Below are 14,836 nucleotides of genomic sequence, written 5' to 3'. Positions count from 1 at the left end.
TCACGATTTAAGGGCGGATAAGATTAAAATTAACAAGTTATAAATCCAAAAAAAAGATAGAATAAGATTAAGTTTGAATAAAAAAATAATTCGAAGATAAAATTAGAGTTAAAGACTAGATTTAAACTTTATCTTATCCATTGTCACTCCTAATAACAAATTAAAATGTTACTCGTGAGTTCTGATTCAATATGATTTCAAAAAGAAAGTAGGCACTCACCAGATTTAAATAAAAAAATTCTCAGAAAATTAAAAAAATGAAATTAAACTAACAAACTAATTGAAGTAACAGAAAGAATTTATTCATACGCATTATAGAATTTTCTCTTCAACAACAAAATAACCCTATGAATCATAGGGTTTTTATATATTCAAGAACTAATCATAATACAATTTATATCTAACCACATTTCAGGTGAGAACAACACCAGTAAACGAGCACACACTTACCTAATGTGTCCGTCAGAACATTACGCATGCCTAATGTAAATATAGATGTAGATAATTTCTCTATATATATTCAAAATAAATTAAAGGGTAATAATAAGAAACCATGAAGACTATATAATAAATAAAATAATTGTATAAAACATTTATTAAAAAATATAACAATACAAGGTTGTGCATACATGCATATTAATCCAATATCCTCTCTCTATATATAGAGAGAGATAGAGACTAGTTGTGAAATGGAACAGCCAGAGAAAAAGCTTGTGAGGACCAATATATATATATAAGTCCCATTCCATGCTAGGCTACATATATTTGTAACAATATATTTTTATTTTCGCATGTATAGAAAAAAAAAATTTGTCGCTTAAGATCTGCATAGTAATCAGGGCAACTTCTTGTGCACCATCAAAAGTCAGAGTTTTGACTTTTAAGTTTGGTAACGCCAATATAAAAGTTGAAGCATTATTAGCAATGAAGGGCAATTGTCAATTGCAATTCAATAAAATAAAATAAATCAATATATATAATTAGACAATACGATTATAAATAGTACTATCAGTATGAGAAAATAAAAAAGTAATGTACAATAAATAAATAAATACATAAAAAGAAAGCATATATTATTTTTTAATAATGTTGAAAATGAGATTTATGACTAGAATAAGTAATAAAATTGAATAATTAACAATTATGACTAGTATACTAAATCACCAGGATCAATACAACGCAAGCAAGAATGTTTAGATTCATCATACACTTGATAATAATAATAATAATGATATAGTGTAGAAAAAAATTTATGTAGTATACATACTAAAATTATTTATCAAAATCAGCTTTTATATATAAATATATATATTTAATTTATTTTTAATGTATAATTTATATTTTAAAATGTATTTTATATTAATGAACAAAAAGGAAGTACTGATACATAATTATATTGAGTAATGTTGAATAATATGATATTAATATATTATTACCCTACCATAACTATTAATTAACTTGCTTCACTCAGTGATGTTTGTCTTTGAGCTCCATTGAGAGAGAGAGGGAGATATATATGAGAGAGAAAATGGTTGAAACGAGCAAATAAGAACCAGAAACAACAAATTTTTGGACAGAATCTGACAGAAAGAGTAGTGAGCACACAAAAAAAATTGCATAAATTTATACAATATATTTTCTGTGTGCTCACTCTCTTCTGTCAATTTCTATGTGCCAAATTAATAATTTCCCAAATTTAGAAACTTCCCAGGATGAAAAAATTGGGGGAAGAGGAAAGAAAAGAAAACTCATAATTTTACAGATCTGATGAAAAGAGAGTCAAAGAGTTATATATATACATTAATGGAAAGGAAAACAAAACCTATATGTATGCATCATATGCTCAAAAATAAAATCAATAATTATTTGGTAAAAAAAATTAGGGTTTGAGACAAAGAACCTGCATCCGTACAAGTAAAAGGGATAAAATTAAGAGTGAAAAAAAGAAATAAAGAAACATAACAAGAAGTGCATCATCATATGAGTTGAGAAAGAGTAGACTTTAGAGACAAAGAGATGAGGAAAAATATATATAGGAAAAATATTTACATATATGTATAAAACTAATGCCATAATCTAGAAGCAAGAAATTAAACTAGTTTTGACACAAACAATATCAATCTCTCTCTCTTCATTTTTAGGTTGTTGATGCAAACTGGATGACACGTATGTCCAATCCAGATCTTAAATATGAGGAACAACATCGAATTGATATTGCTGTGTGTTTGTTCAGAAGAAGTGAACAAAGAAAGTTTGGAGCTTGAAATCTCTCTCTCCCTCTCTCTCTCTCTCTCACAGACACAGCAATAAGCGGATGGAGTAGCCTTTATTGTGAGGTGTGTGAAAGGTCCAAAGAGACTTAAATTATTAACAATAATGATGTTGTGAACGTTATCTTTTCCATTTTTTTTATTTGGCTAAAGGAATGCCTAATAGCACTCGTTAAAAGAGTTTGAAAAAAATGTTATTCTCAAATTGACAGCCACACTTAGTCTCGTTTGTTTTTTAAAATAGAATAAGATAAAACATTGAAAATAAGATAAAAAGTACAAAAACATAAATTTTTATGTTCTTATATTCTATTTGGTGATAAATTATAATAAATTATGAAAATTTAATTTATTTTTTTTATTACAAAAATTTGAGACGAAAATTATAATAATAAAAAATATAATTATAAAAAATTAACAAAAATAATAAAAGAAAAAATGAAAAATAAGTTGTGTCATTTGTTAGTGTCTCCGTATCTATCTTTTCTATTAGGATGGACACAAAATACACTAATTTAGTATCGCTGGACACATTATCTCTGTCTATATCTCTTCTGTCAAATACGATTTTGTATATCTATGTTCCTATCTTAGTGTCCTGTCTCTGTAAACAAACGCAGTCTTAATCTTAATGATATTTTTATTTTTTTAAATTATTTTTAAAATTCTTATTTGTCATATCAAAACTTTTTAATACTTTTTGTCATGTATATTTATATATATAAGGATTGTATATAGTTTTAGAAAAAGATAAAAAGTATAATTAAGAGTGAGTGGTATTATTAATTTAAAAATAATATTTTCATCTTTTATAAATTATTTTGTTTAATAACAAATTTTTTTAAAAGCAAAACAAAATTAAAAATGTTTTTTTATAAAAACATAAAAATTCAAATTATGTATAAAAAAAAAACACACGAACACAAAAGGAGAAGAAAATTAAAGGTTATCAAATATCAATATATGTAATTCTATAAATTAAAAAAATATATATTTTTATGTGGGATTTGGATGCCCACGAAATCTTTCAACTGGACTGGTTATTAAAAATTAATCTACTATAAATGTGAGTTCTATGTAAAAGTTTGTCGTTCATTAATAAATTGCTACATACATAATAATAGAAAATTTTTAAATTTTTAGATGTATTTAATATTTTGAAAATATAAAAGTTTATTTTTACAATAATTTTTAATAAATGATTTTCTTTCATAGTATTCTTGAAATGTGTTTTTAGAGCAGATGTATGTTAATCAAATCCTTTCATATATTATTACACATTTTATTTACCCTTGAAGGAAAAAAAAAATACATATATCATATTTACTAGAATAAACGAATTAAGTAAATAGTTAATCGATCATATCTCATTTGCAAAGAAATATGAAAATTAATGTGTATATGTTTTGGGTACTTTTAGCGCATTTGTTAGGAGTTTGGTTGAATAATGATTCGTTCATCTATTAGTATCGTTTTTAAAAATATCACAAAACAGTATCATTAAAAATATTTGTTTATATATTTTCAATGTATTTAATACACAAATAAATTCTCAATTTTTTATTATTGTCCTTTGAACAAGTATCTTAAAATGCTTTCTTAGCTAAATTAAAAAAAAAAAAAAAGAGTTTTATAAGGTTAATTTTTCGAATGCATAAAATTTGTGTTGAAAAATTTAAAATTTTGAATTTTTAAGCCATTATTTTAAAAATTTATTTTGATATATTATCAATATAATAAAATTGTATACGTATATCTAATGATGTAATGTCACATTAATAAAAATAATTATCTTTCATATATTGACTATGTGAATTGTTGTAAAAAGAACATATAATTGGACGCAATAGCAAACTTGAAAAAAAATTTTGAAAGCCAAAAATTTTAACAAAAAATAAACATAACAGCATTATATAAAAACAAAATTTATAAATATCACAATTTTTTAATATTTTGTCATTACCATGACAATAAATGAATTCTTTTAAAGATAAATATTATAAAATATCTTAAAATTGTATTTTTCATATTAAGTTATTTAAATTTTTTAATAATTGAATCAGAACAAATTTTTTGTAATATAAATAATTAAATTATCCATAAAAATCAATAAAACATAAAATAACATTAAAAAGATAAATAAATTATTGTAATGATTATGATGATGAACCTTTTTAATTAGCCAAATAGTACATATTGAATTTGAAAAATAAGTATTGAGTGAATGGTGGGTGAAGAATTGAACAACCCATCGTGTTGAATTTGAAAAATTATCGAGTGCGTAAATGAAAAGTTGAACAAAAATACCTTAAATTGTTATTTAACACTTTTGTCAAATGAGCTTATCATGTTAATTATAATATTTTTACTATATATTTTACAAAATATTTGGGAAGAGGGAGATATGGCCCCATTATTTTTAAAAGACTCGATTACTGTATAAAATATTTTATATTATTAGTATATTATAATTAAATTTTTATTTTATATGAGAATGTATAAAATTACTTGCAAAATATTTGTAGATAAATACTCTTGACAAGTACTCTTAGAAAAATCTTTTTTATAATTACAAGGGCTAAAATTATAAATATATTCTTTTTTAAAAATATTATGATTATTTCATGAAATTTATATGTATCATTCTGTCGTTTACTAAAACCATTTATTAAGACGAGTCTGATGACCACCCAAACGCCCTATCTCTTTTGTTTTGGGAAGACAAAAGAAGAAAGAAGACGAAACATTTTCCAATGACAAACGACAAAACAAAGAGTAAACGACAAAGTAATAAAGGCAGCATTAGTAGCTGTGATTACAAGATGGTGGTTATGTCACAGCCGTTGATGTCGTTGTACCTTATTCCCTGCCGTTAGATTGTTCAGTGTTGGGGGTCCCATTCATGTTAGTTATTTAATAAAGTGTGGTGTAATCTTCTAGGGAATTAGGGTGATAGGACATAAAGGCTGCGACATTTGGGGAGGCAACCATTGGTTGGAATACTGAGATTTAGATTTTTACCGACACAAAGGATATTGCTATTTGCTACCATTCAACTACTTGCCCTCTTTGGATCGATTTATTATTTTTTTTTTTTTTTTGGTGACTTCTTTGGATCGATTTGATTAGATGTTTTTTATTTTTTCTTAATAAACTTTAAATTAGTCTTTAAAAATTCATACAAGACATCTCGTCTTCAACAAAATATCTGACCTAAATATTAGGATAATTCAGTTGCATAAAATAAATAGAATTTAAAATTATGTAAATATTTTAAATTAAAACTGGTTACATACATATATATAAATCAAATTAGGATAACTCAATTTTAAGTTTTTAACTATTTACATACTGATTTGATTTACCACAAATACAATATATACTTAGTAAATTAAATCAAGCAAATTCGATTTACATATAAATAACTAAAATCGAATTACCCTGATTGAATTATATACATGTGTTTATGATAGAACATATAACAAGTTTTAATTTAAGATATTTGCATAATTTTAAACTATATTCATCATATTGACGTGAATTATCCCAAATATTATATAATTGAATTTTTAGAAATTCATTTGTCTATTATACATATTAAAAATTTGATTAAAAAAGACGAAGAAACCATTTTATCTAACAAAAATAATTATCAAAGACTTGCAGAGAATAAAAGTTGGTTAAGAATCAAAGTATTCTATTTAAAAATTAAAATTCTTTGAAAACCAATTTAAGTATATTGGACAATTGGACTGGTACACTTCCCTTTTTAAGGTCCTCCAGTGGCACTTCAGGGATCAGTGGGCCTAACTTCCAAAAACTTGCATAAGATCGAGAACTATAGTAGTCAAGCAATTATTACCTACTTTTGTCAACACATTTGATCCAGTCCACAATTACTTATCGTAGGGACTAATAATGGCATGTAACATACACAATGCTACGTTAACTCAATGTTACCAAACACATTGTTTGAAAAGTAAAATTGACCTATTTATTATTAAATCTAAGTAATCATGTATTCATGCACTTATGTAGGAAAATTTTGCGAACTTAATAATCACGAGCGCCAAAACATTCACTTAATTTACGGCTAACCAAATGTTTTTCTACTGTACTCCAAACAAAATCCATCTAGAAATCTGGCGATGAAAGAAAACAATAAATACTAGCCCCTACCACCACTAAACTAGGCTAACCACATAATAAAATGCTACCAATAATCAAGGCATGACCACAATATTTAACAGAGATGAAGAACGGCCTAGATCGCACTAGAAGGTCCAGAACATATAATATCCCAAATGCAGAGACCATAAGACGAGCGAGCAGCAAGGAATGAACAATTACAAAGTAGGCATCAACCTTTAGTTTCTTCCACGTTTCTTTCCACTCTTCACCTCAGTTCCAGACTTTGATGAACTAGTTGCCTTCACCTTCACTTCTTCCATCTCTTTGGTTGAACCCTCCGAGTCCTCGCTCTCTGAATCTTTTACCTGCAATAAACTAGCTTTCATCTTGCCTGTGCCATTGGACTTCCCACCTTTGGTGGATTTTGATTTGGAAGCAGCACTCTTGGATGTTTCTTGCTTTGATTTTCCTGTCTTCGGAGTTTCTTGCTTAGACTTGGCAGAGGGTTTCGATACACTAACATCATCATCTTTTGGCTTGCTTATCTTCGAACCGTCAGAGTTCTTTGACTTGCCAGATGCTTTCGGTGCAGCATCAATAGATTTACTGCCACCTGTTTTGGGAGTATTGTCCTTGGTTTTGCGATCAACTTTGCTACTGTCTTTGGACTTCTGGCTCGACTTCCCAGATGATCCCTTTGATTTGCTGGATGTGGCTCCTCCACTATAAGGAGATTGAAGTGAAGATAATAAGACAACAATCAAGGGATGAAACATACACCAATTAGTAACATTTACAAACCTTTTAGAAAAAGCGGCCTTTTTCCCATCACTTGTTTTTCCTTTCTTCTTTGCTGGCTCGGGCAGGCTGAATATCATGACAAAAATAAATAAGGTCAAACATAAAAGCTGACAAACAAATCCACAGCACATCACCAACCATATACAGCAGTGACAACAAGATATCCATCAAACATGCACAACACAGCTGTATAACAATTAGACCAAGCACACATGGATATGCTTCCCGGAGGTTTGAAGCACAGAAACAAATCAATATTGATTTTTTTTTTGTGTTTGGGGGGGGAGGGGGGGGGCATAACAATAAGTATATTCTACAATAAACGACACGACTTATAAGCAGCACTTACATGTCATTATCATCAGAAACATCAGGACTTCTATGCTCGCTCCCTTCCTCCTGTTAACATTATGGCCGTCATTAGTATTTATGCAATGCAGGAGAGTTTAAAATTATGAGACGAGACCCACCCCATCTGGAGCAGCACTATCAAGGATTTCCCATCTTTCCTTTTTAAGATTTAATATCTCCATATCACCATCATCATACAAAACCTAAATGGAAAAATCAAGATTGTCAGGAAAGACAAGAATCTAAGATAGACTGGGTTGTAAGATGTACCACTCAAATAGGAAACCATTCAACAAACAGAAGCCAAAATGTTTTGGTGAGTGACAGAACAGGAAGGAGATGGAAGGGTAAAGAGATGGTGGCATAGCTGCAAAATCACCTTGTGCTTCTTTTTGGAACGATCAAAGGAATCAACTACACCTTCATAATACCTGTAAAGAACATGCCAACAAGAATAGATTTTTATACTGTAATTGCACCAAAATGATAAGGGAATTTATGCACAAACACAGGCACATAATAGACTGAAAAACCAACCCAAATAAATTTATTTATAAAAAAGTTCAACATAGCGCCTGTTTCAACTAAATTCTTTATTCTCTACCAAAGTCCAATGGGCATGCTCAGCGATTATAAAAGCAGTTAAAACAAGAAAGAAATAAGCCTTTAAGAGAAATCTAAAGTTAACATTCTGTTGATGAATTGAATACCAAGAGTTCACGGAAACATCATCTCCTCCAGAAACATTCACTGTTTATAAATCTATTTCTTGATAGACTGCCAATATGAGATAAAGCAATATAATAACTGTTGATCAAGGCAGCAGCAATCAAGATGACATGTGTGGGGGCCTTGAAACCATATTATAAAGGAAACAAACAGCTTATGCAGACATGCTTGCATATAGCAAATTTCAGCTAAATTCACTAGTATATTACATTCAGTGTCCCAATTCAAATCTAATTTCCAGTTTTAGCATGTTGCAAATGAATAACACCAAGTACTCACATGTCATCATCTGGCCAAAACACTTTTACCCGTGTACCAACAAGACCTTCACCATCTTTGATATTTGATTCCTGGGACATAAGCCAAAAGATTAGGCAACCAAAATGAGAGTTGTAAGTGTACTCTACTTAACGAGCACAAGAAGAAGGAGGGTTTTGTGTGTGTTTGGGGGGGGGGGGGTGTCAGAATTAGACTTTTTTGAATTGGTGTATACATTAAATATGTAGGCTGCACATAAATTACCATACTGATACTAAATACTATAAAGGTCGAATAAACCTAGAAGAAAGACAAAAGGCACAGAAAGGAAACAAATGGATTGAGCCGTGCTTACTAATCTTTCACCATAACAGCAAGCTAATGAGAAAGAAACAAACAGGATTTGACCGTACTGCATATATCTGACAGTGCATAGCTACTGCTAGATACACTAATAAACTCCAATAGAGCATCCACCCTAATAAATACATCACGAAGTCATAATTTCAAAAAGAAAAAAAACTAGATTCTTACATTTTCTTTTGCTGGAGTGCGCTTCCTCTTTGCACTTGTCTTGGGAGTCTCCTCTGGATGGTCATCTTTAGTTGATTTTGAAGCGGGCTTGGGTGACAACACCAATTCCTAAAGTAGAATCATTACTAAACAAACTGATATAATCTGAACAAATAACAGCATAGTTCCAAAAGCAGGGCAAGAAATGACAAAATACCTTCTCTTCATCTTTAGTGGCAGATTTTGCTATGCCCTTATCTGAGCTCACTTTGCCCGGTGCACGCTTTTTCTTGACCTCCGACTGCCTTGAGGAGGATCCAACACTACCCTTCTTGCTTTCTTCCACCTTCTTTGCTGACTGCTTTTTAGCATCTGCATCACTTATCCCGCTTCCCTTTTTATCTGAATCAGCTACAGTAGTCTTTTTCCCATCAGAACTACGATCAATTATCTTTTTTCCTGATCGCCTGGAGGGTTTTGCTTCTGAATCACTGGTTCCTTCATCCACCTTTTTCAAACCATCATCTGTGGCCACTTCTTTTATAGTGACTTCTTTTGCAGAGCTATCTTTCTTTTTGGACCGTACATGTTTCTTTGAATCGTTTTCATCCTTGTTTTCACTTGGCGAAGGAGAAGCGATATCAGGTTCACCTTCAGTTGTTTTGGGTGATGGAACCTTGGTGTCAGTCTCCTTGTCATTCTCTGATGGTTCTGCAGCCTCAACACACCCATCTTGTTGAGGAGAACTGGGAACTTCCTTTCTGTCACTTTTAGAGTCGGTCTGTTTTTCAGCTTCCTTCTCGACAGCAAGATGTGAACCCTCAGAAGGCTCAGCCGATCTTACTGATGGGTTGATTTTTCTTCCTCTCCTCTTAGTAGCTTGTACCAACTTTTTTTCACTTTTGTCGGGTTTACCAGCGTCCAAATCATTGGGCTCCTCCTTACCTGGCATATCAATACCTTTTGTCTGATTAGAACAATTGGTATCATCTTCCGTCTTTCCAGATTTTGAATCTACCAAAGCATCTTCTTCTCCAGCCTGTGCAATGCCATTGCTCATGACAGACTTAGGGGATCTGCCAGTGATAGAACTATCTTGCTGGGGTGGTTCAGCTTCTTTAGCATCCTCCCCGGCCACCTGGCGAAGCATAATTGAAATGTTCTAGTTTCCAGTTGCCCAGGATAAAAGAGAAAAAAGAAAAATTAACTCAAGAGAGAGAAGAACACACCTGTGCTGACTCCTCAACTGGCTCTTTCGTTGATTTGCTCTCACCTTCCTGGAAGATAAGACACTTATTAGCTACCATGTCATGAAAATTATCCAACTGAATCAGAATATCATTAAGATAAAAACAGAGAGATATACCACATGCTCACTCGTAGCACATGCATCATTTTGCTCCATGCTTCCAGGTGTATCTTGGCATATTGAAGCAAGAACATTACTGTAATTATCCAAAGAAATGCCCAATGTATTCACTGCTTGCACCAAAGAAGGTTTAAGCTTGCTTGCACTACATTCAAGGACTCTCTCCCCCAACTTTCGAGCGATTGGCAAAACTTCCTGAATCACAATGATATTGATCATGAAAATTTATATAATTTGAGAACAAAACGTGCTATAATTAAATATAAAAGAATTGTAACCAACCTCATTGTCTTTCTTTACACTGCCTAAGATTGGGGAAAGTAATTCCAGGGGAATATCTTCACTTTCCTCTATAACAAGGGTCATGATAGTTTCCATAGATGAAAAAACATTCTCTGGATGTTCCTCCCTGTAAGTTTCAAATCAAGCTTGTCAACTCCATTCACACTACAAACACCAACTCTAATCATTAAATAAATTTTTATCACTTTTACAATATCACCATTACATCAATTTATTAATCTAGTCAAGTCCATCTAGTGGGAAAGAAAACCTTTTGATTGATGTAATGATAATGCTCATTCTACATAGCCTAATAGCAATTGTAAACAATCAGTAAAAGATGTAACATGCCTTGCTAAGAACTAATGATTGGGATGCTGGACATTGTCTTGGATCTCTTTTGTTACAAAAAAGAAATTCTATTATGGAGAATAGACAGATATGTAAAAATGACGTTCATTTAATTAATGTTCTCATATACTAATACTACCGACATTCATATTATATGCTTTTTCTATGCTAATAATATTATTATTAAAGTGGAATAAATGTCAAAACCTAGCAACACAAAAAAAAAATCAAGTGGCACTGGCAAGTCACCGGAAACTAACATAATTATCATTTAAAAAGACAAATCAATAGCAATTAATTCTCAAAAACTTGCCAGCTGAATGAAAAAGCTTAGGTAGAATATATTCTAAAAGATTACATCATAAAGTAACTAATAAAATCATCAAAAATTATGTTTCAAAGAACTTTATATACAGCAGCTCTTACCTAACAGACTTCAGGAAATGCTTAAACATCTCTACAATCAGGGTATCACATTCCAGATCCAACATTACCACACACGACCTGACTTTTGCAACTGTTTCGAGAATTGAAGTCCTCTTTGTATATGATCGGCTTGCCATATCATGCAGACTTTCAAATGAAGATACAATTAATTGAAAAACCTCCTGAAAGAGAAAATTATATTGGTAAAAAATTGAGACATAATTCATGATAAAAGAAGCACCAACCAATTTGTGGTATAAAATAATCATGCACACCTTCATCTGGTCATCGTCATAAGGAGCATCAGGTGCAGTTATTCTTGTTATCTCACTGATGCAAGAGGCAACTGCGACTTTAACATCAACATCCGAATGCTTGAAAAGTTTATCTGCAATTAATGCTTTCAACGCCGGAGAGAGTGCATTTTGTGTAGATTGGCTAGGTGACTGTTCAACCCTTGATAGGCAATTCTCAATTTGCTGCAGTGCCAGTGGGACACATGTATTAAGCAATCAACCTTATTATCAAGTTTCATCAAAAACGGAATTCTTGATTTGACTTTACTTCAAATCATGTTCATCTTAAACACTTCTCAGAGAATATTGAACACTCCTTTTGTTTTGCAAAATGTGCAATATTTCTCAAAACCCCCAACCCCTAATTTTCTCCAAGAACAGCAACATCAAATGACCAACTTAAGTGTAGGTAAAGAATGAACAAGAAACAGACATCTAAAACCACACACATACTACTCAATATAGGAAGACAGCTTTTGCTCAGGTCAAAGTCTGGGCTTTCCCAAACAGGAAACCATCATTCTGTGGACATTAAGAAGAATCAAAATTGACAGCCAAGTTTGGCCAGTGGAACATTACCAATTTATGTAATTTCTCCAACACAATATTAAGCATATCAACAAACACTAGTATAATGAGGCTTTTTCATAAATAAGAACACCCTACTGTAACATAAGAGCCACTAATGATAAAAATTTTGCACATAATTTCTTTCTCTTTTATATTAAAACCATAAAACCTGCTTTTTCATAGCCAAGTACAGTGTTCTGGCAGCCACAACACTGTTGCAGCACCCACCGTATCAGCATTGCAGTAGTCACAGCAAAACCAAAATTTAAAACTGTGGCCAAGACTTTAACTTGTAAATATAAGATATATGGATTCAAAATTAAAATTTGATATCATGATCATATGTTTAACCTAAGTGACTGGATGAGTAAATTTTCCTTGTTACCAACCATTAACAGCAAACATTTAATGTTTTGTAGTAAAAATTATTATGCTATCATATGATTTTATACGATGATATTTTCTCCCAAAATGAAATCTAATACAGAATAATTTTATCTACAGCAAATGCTACTTATCAAAGAGAAATCCAAACACACCCAGCAGTATCTTCCACTATCCCGAACAATAACTCTCTGTAATCAATAAAAACTACACAAGACAGCATACAATTCCATGTTTGCCACTTGCATCAATCTTTTATATCAGCTCAGTCAGTAGATGCGGGCAACTAAAACGTTTTGTTTTTCCTTAAGCAGACAACAGTAGATATTAATGTAACTCACACTCTATCCCAGCACATTGTATACTCAGTAGTCAGTACGGCTAGAGAAGTGGCAAAAGAGCATCACACGTGTAAATACTAAAATAATATTACGAGACAATGTGTTCGGAATCTCAAATACAAAAGGCTTCATTTCATTCACACAAATAATTCATTCAAGTGACAATAAATTAGCAATCTAATTCACTTCCAAATCATCCCCCTGCATCAAAATTTGAGGACTTGCAAACAATTGAAATTTTTTTTACAAAATTTAAGAATACGGAGCAATATCAGATTTCTACAAATTCAAAAGAAGAACAGAAGAAACACAGAATCAGCAAACGTAACACATCTGCAACTCAAAAACTGATTCACGAATCTTTTGAAAATGAGGTTCAGCAAACAACACAGCACGATACCGTACAGGTATGGAATCACAAGCAAAAGGAAACCATTGTTAACGGTTTAGGGTTAACAACGATTGATGAAAATAACTGAAGGGGAAAAAAAAAGAAAAGAAAAAGAAAGCGCTTACATCGAGAAGAGGTAGAAGTTCGTCGACGGATGAAGGAGGATCTAGAAGCTTGTTCCCAGCTTCACGAAGCTGCTCTTCGAGCTGCCTCTCAGCAGAAGCCATTGTTAACGGTCCTTCAAGGGGGGTTCTCTTCTTCGCAGATCTCACAAACGTTGTCTCACTCACTCCATCGAAACCCTAGAAACCACTCTTTCTCTCTCAATTCCAAATCGGAACCCTAAATGCGGAAATGAACACACACAGAGAAAGGTTAGGGTTTTTCGCTCAATGTTTTATTTTTCCTCTCTTTTACTTTTCTTTCTTCCGTTCCGATACAGAGAAACGGAGAGAGGGGGGAGAGAGAGAGTAAAGTGTGTTTCTTTTTTTTTTTTTTTCTGGTTGTGTGAGAAAATTAAAGACAGGGAAATGATTTATATGCGAGTTAAAGAAAATGAGAATTGGAAAAAAGGAAACTAATTTTTTGTTTTATTGAAAGTTTTTGTGGATTTTAATTTGGGCGGTTCAAAGGAGAATTGAGGCTCGGATCTCGCGGGGTCTGTGAATTTAAGTTAAAGTTGGGTTTTGAAATCCGCGTTTTGGATTTTCATTTGTGGTTTTGAGGTCCACGTAGCTATTGCGTCACCCAGGATTTTTTAACTTTTTTACCATAATTTGGTTTGGTATTTAATGCAAGATTTGACATATATATTTTACTATATATATCCCTTATATTTTAGAATATTTTTAAAATTTTATTTAATATTAGTCAATAAATTATTACATACACAATATAAAATTTAAATTTTTAACACTAATTTAAGTAAATTAATTATTAATTTACTATATTAATTTAATTTAATTTTATATTATAAAACATTATTAAAAAAATTAGGTAACCAATATTTTTTATTTTGTGTTACATTTGTATTGATGTTAACAAATTTAATTATTTTTATATTAAAAATATTAACTAATTATTTTATCAATTTATAAGTCTAAAACAAATATTAACAACATTGAATTAAATATATATAAGTTCAATTTCCATACTTAGTAAAAATTAATTTTATATAAATAATTAATTATGTATTATCATATTTGTAATGTAATTGTTTCAATTAACTAAATAATTATATAAACACATAAATTTAGTTAAAATAATTGTACATTTAAATTAATCTCAATATACATATAAAAATGTATTAATATTTTGATATTCTTTTAGTACAATATATATTTAATTTTTTCCACTGTATTATCCAACCCGAT

The 14,836-nt window shown here is 30.9% G+C and overlaps 1 protein-coding gene across 2 annotated transcripts; it reads right to left on the bottom strand.

Moving 5' to 3' along the window:
• Positions 1–6,241: 6,241 nt before the first annotated feature.
• On the bottom strand, positions 6,242–14,144 carry LOC112755782 (sister chromatid cohesion protein PDS5 homolog C). Of its 2 annotated transcripts, none has more exons than XM_025804078.2 (14): positions 13,589–14,144; positions 11,757–11,960; positions 11,482–11,663; positions 10,705–10,831; positions 10,420–10,617; positions 10,283–10,330; positions 9,271–10,191; positions 9,075–9,182; positions 8,562–8,632; positions 7,933–7,984; positions 7,673–7,756; positions 7,552–7,601; positions 7,203–7,268; positions 6,242–7,124 (listed from the first exon to the last, which is right to left on the bottom strand). In XM_025804078.2, exons 1-14 carry the CDS (start codon positions 13,688–13,690, stop codon positions 6,638–6,640), a joined length of 2,700 nt encoding a protein of 899 aa, XP_025659863.1. In that variant the 5' UTR covers positions 13,691–14,144; the 3' UTR covers positions 6,242–6,637. The 2 variants fall into 2 exon arrangements, with proteins under 2 accessions (XP_025659863.1, XP_072053814.1); XM_072197713.1 differs by having other exon boundaries at positions 11,757–12,299; positions 13,589–14,026.
• Positions 14,145–14,836: the final 692 nt, after the last annotated feature.

The sequence above is a fragment of the Arachis hypogaea genome, chromosome 6 (genome assembly GCF_003086295.3).
Source record: "Arachis hypogaea cultivar Tifrunner chromosome 6, arahy.Tifrunner.gnm2.J5K5, whole genome shotgun sequence".
Taxonomy (NCBI): Eukaryota; Viridiplantae; Streptophyta; class Magnoliopsida; order Fabales; family Fabaceae; genus Arachis; species Arachis hypogaea.
Note: the sequence above shows the minus strand (reverse complement) of the source record. Positions and strands in the feature narration are given on the sequence as shown.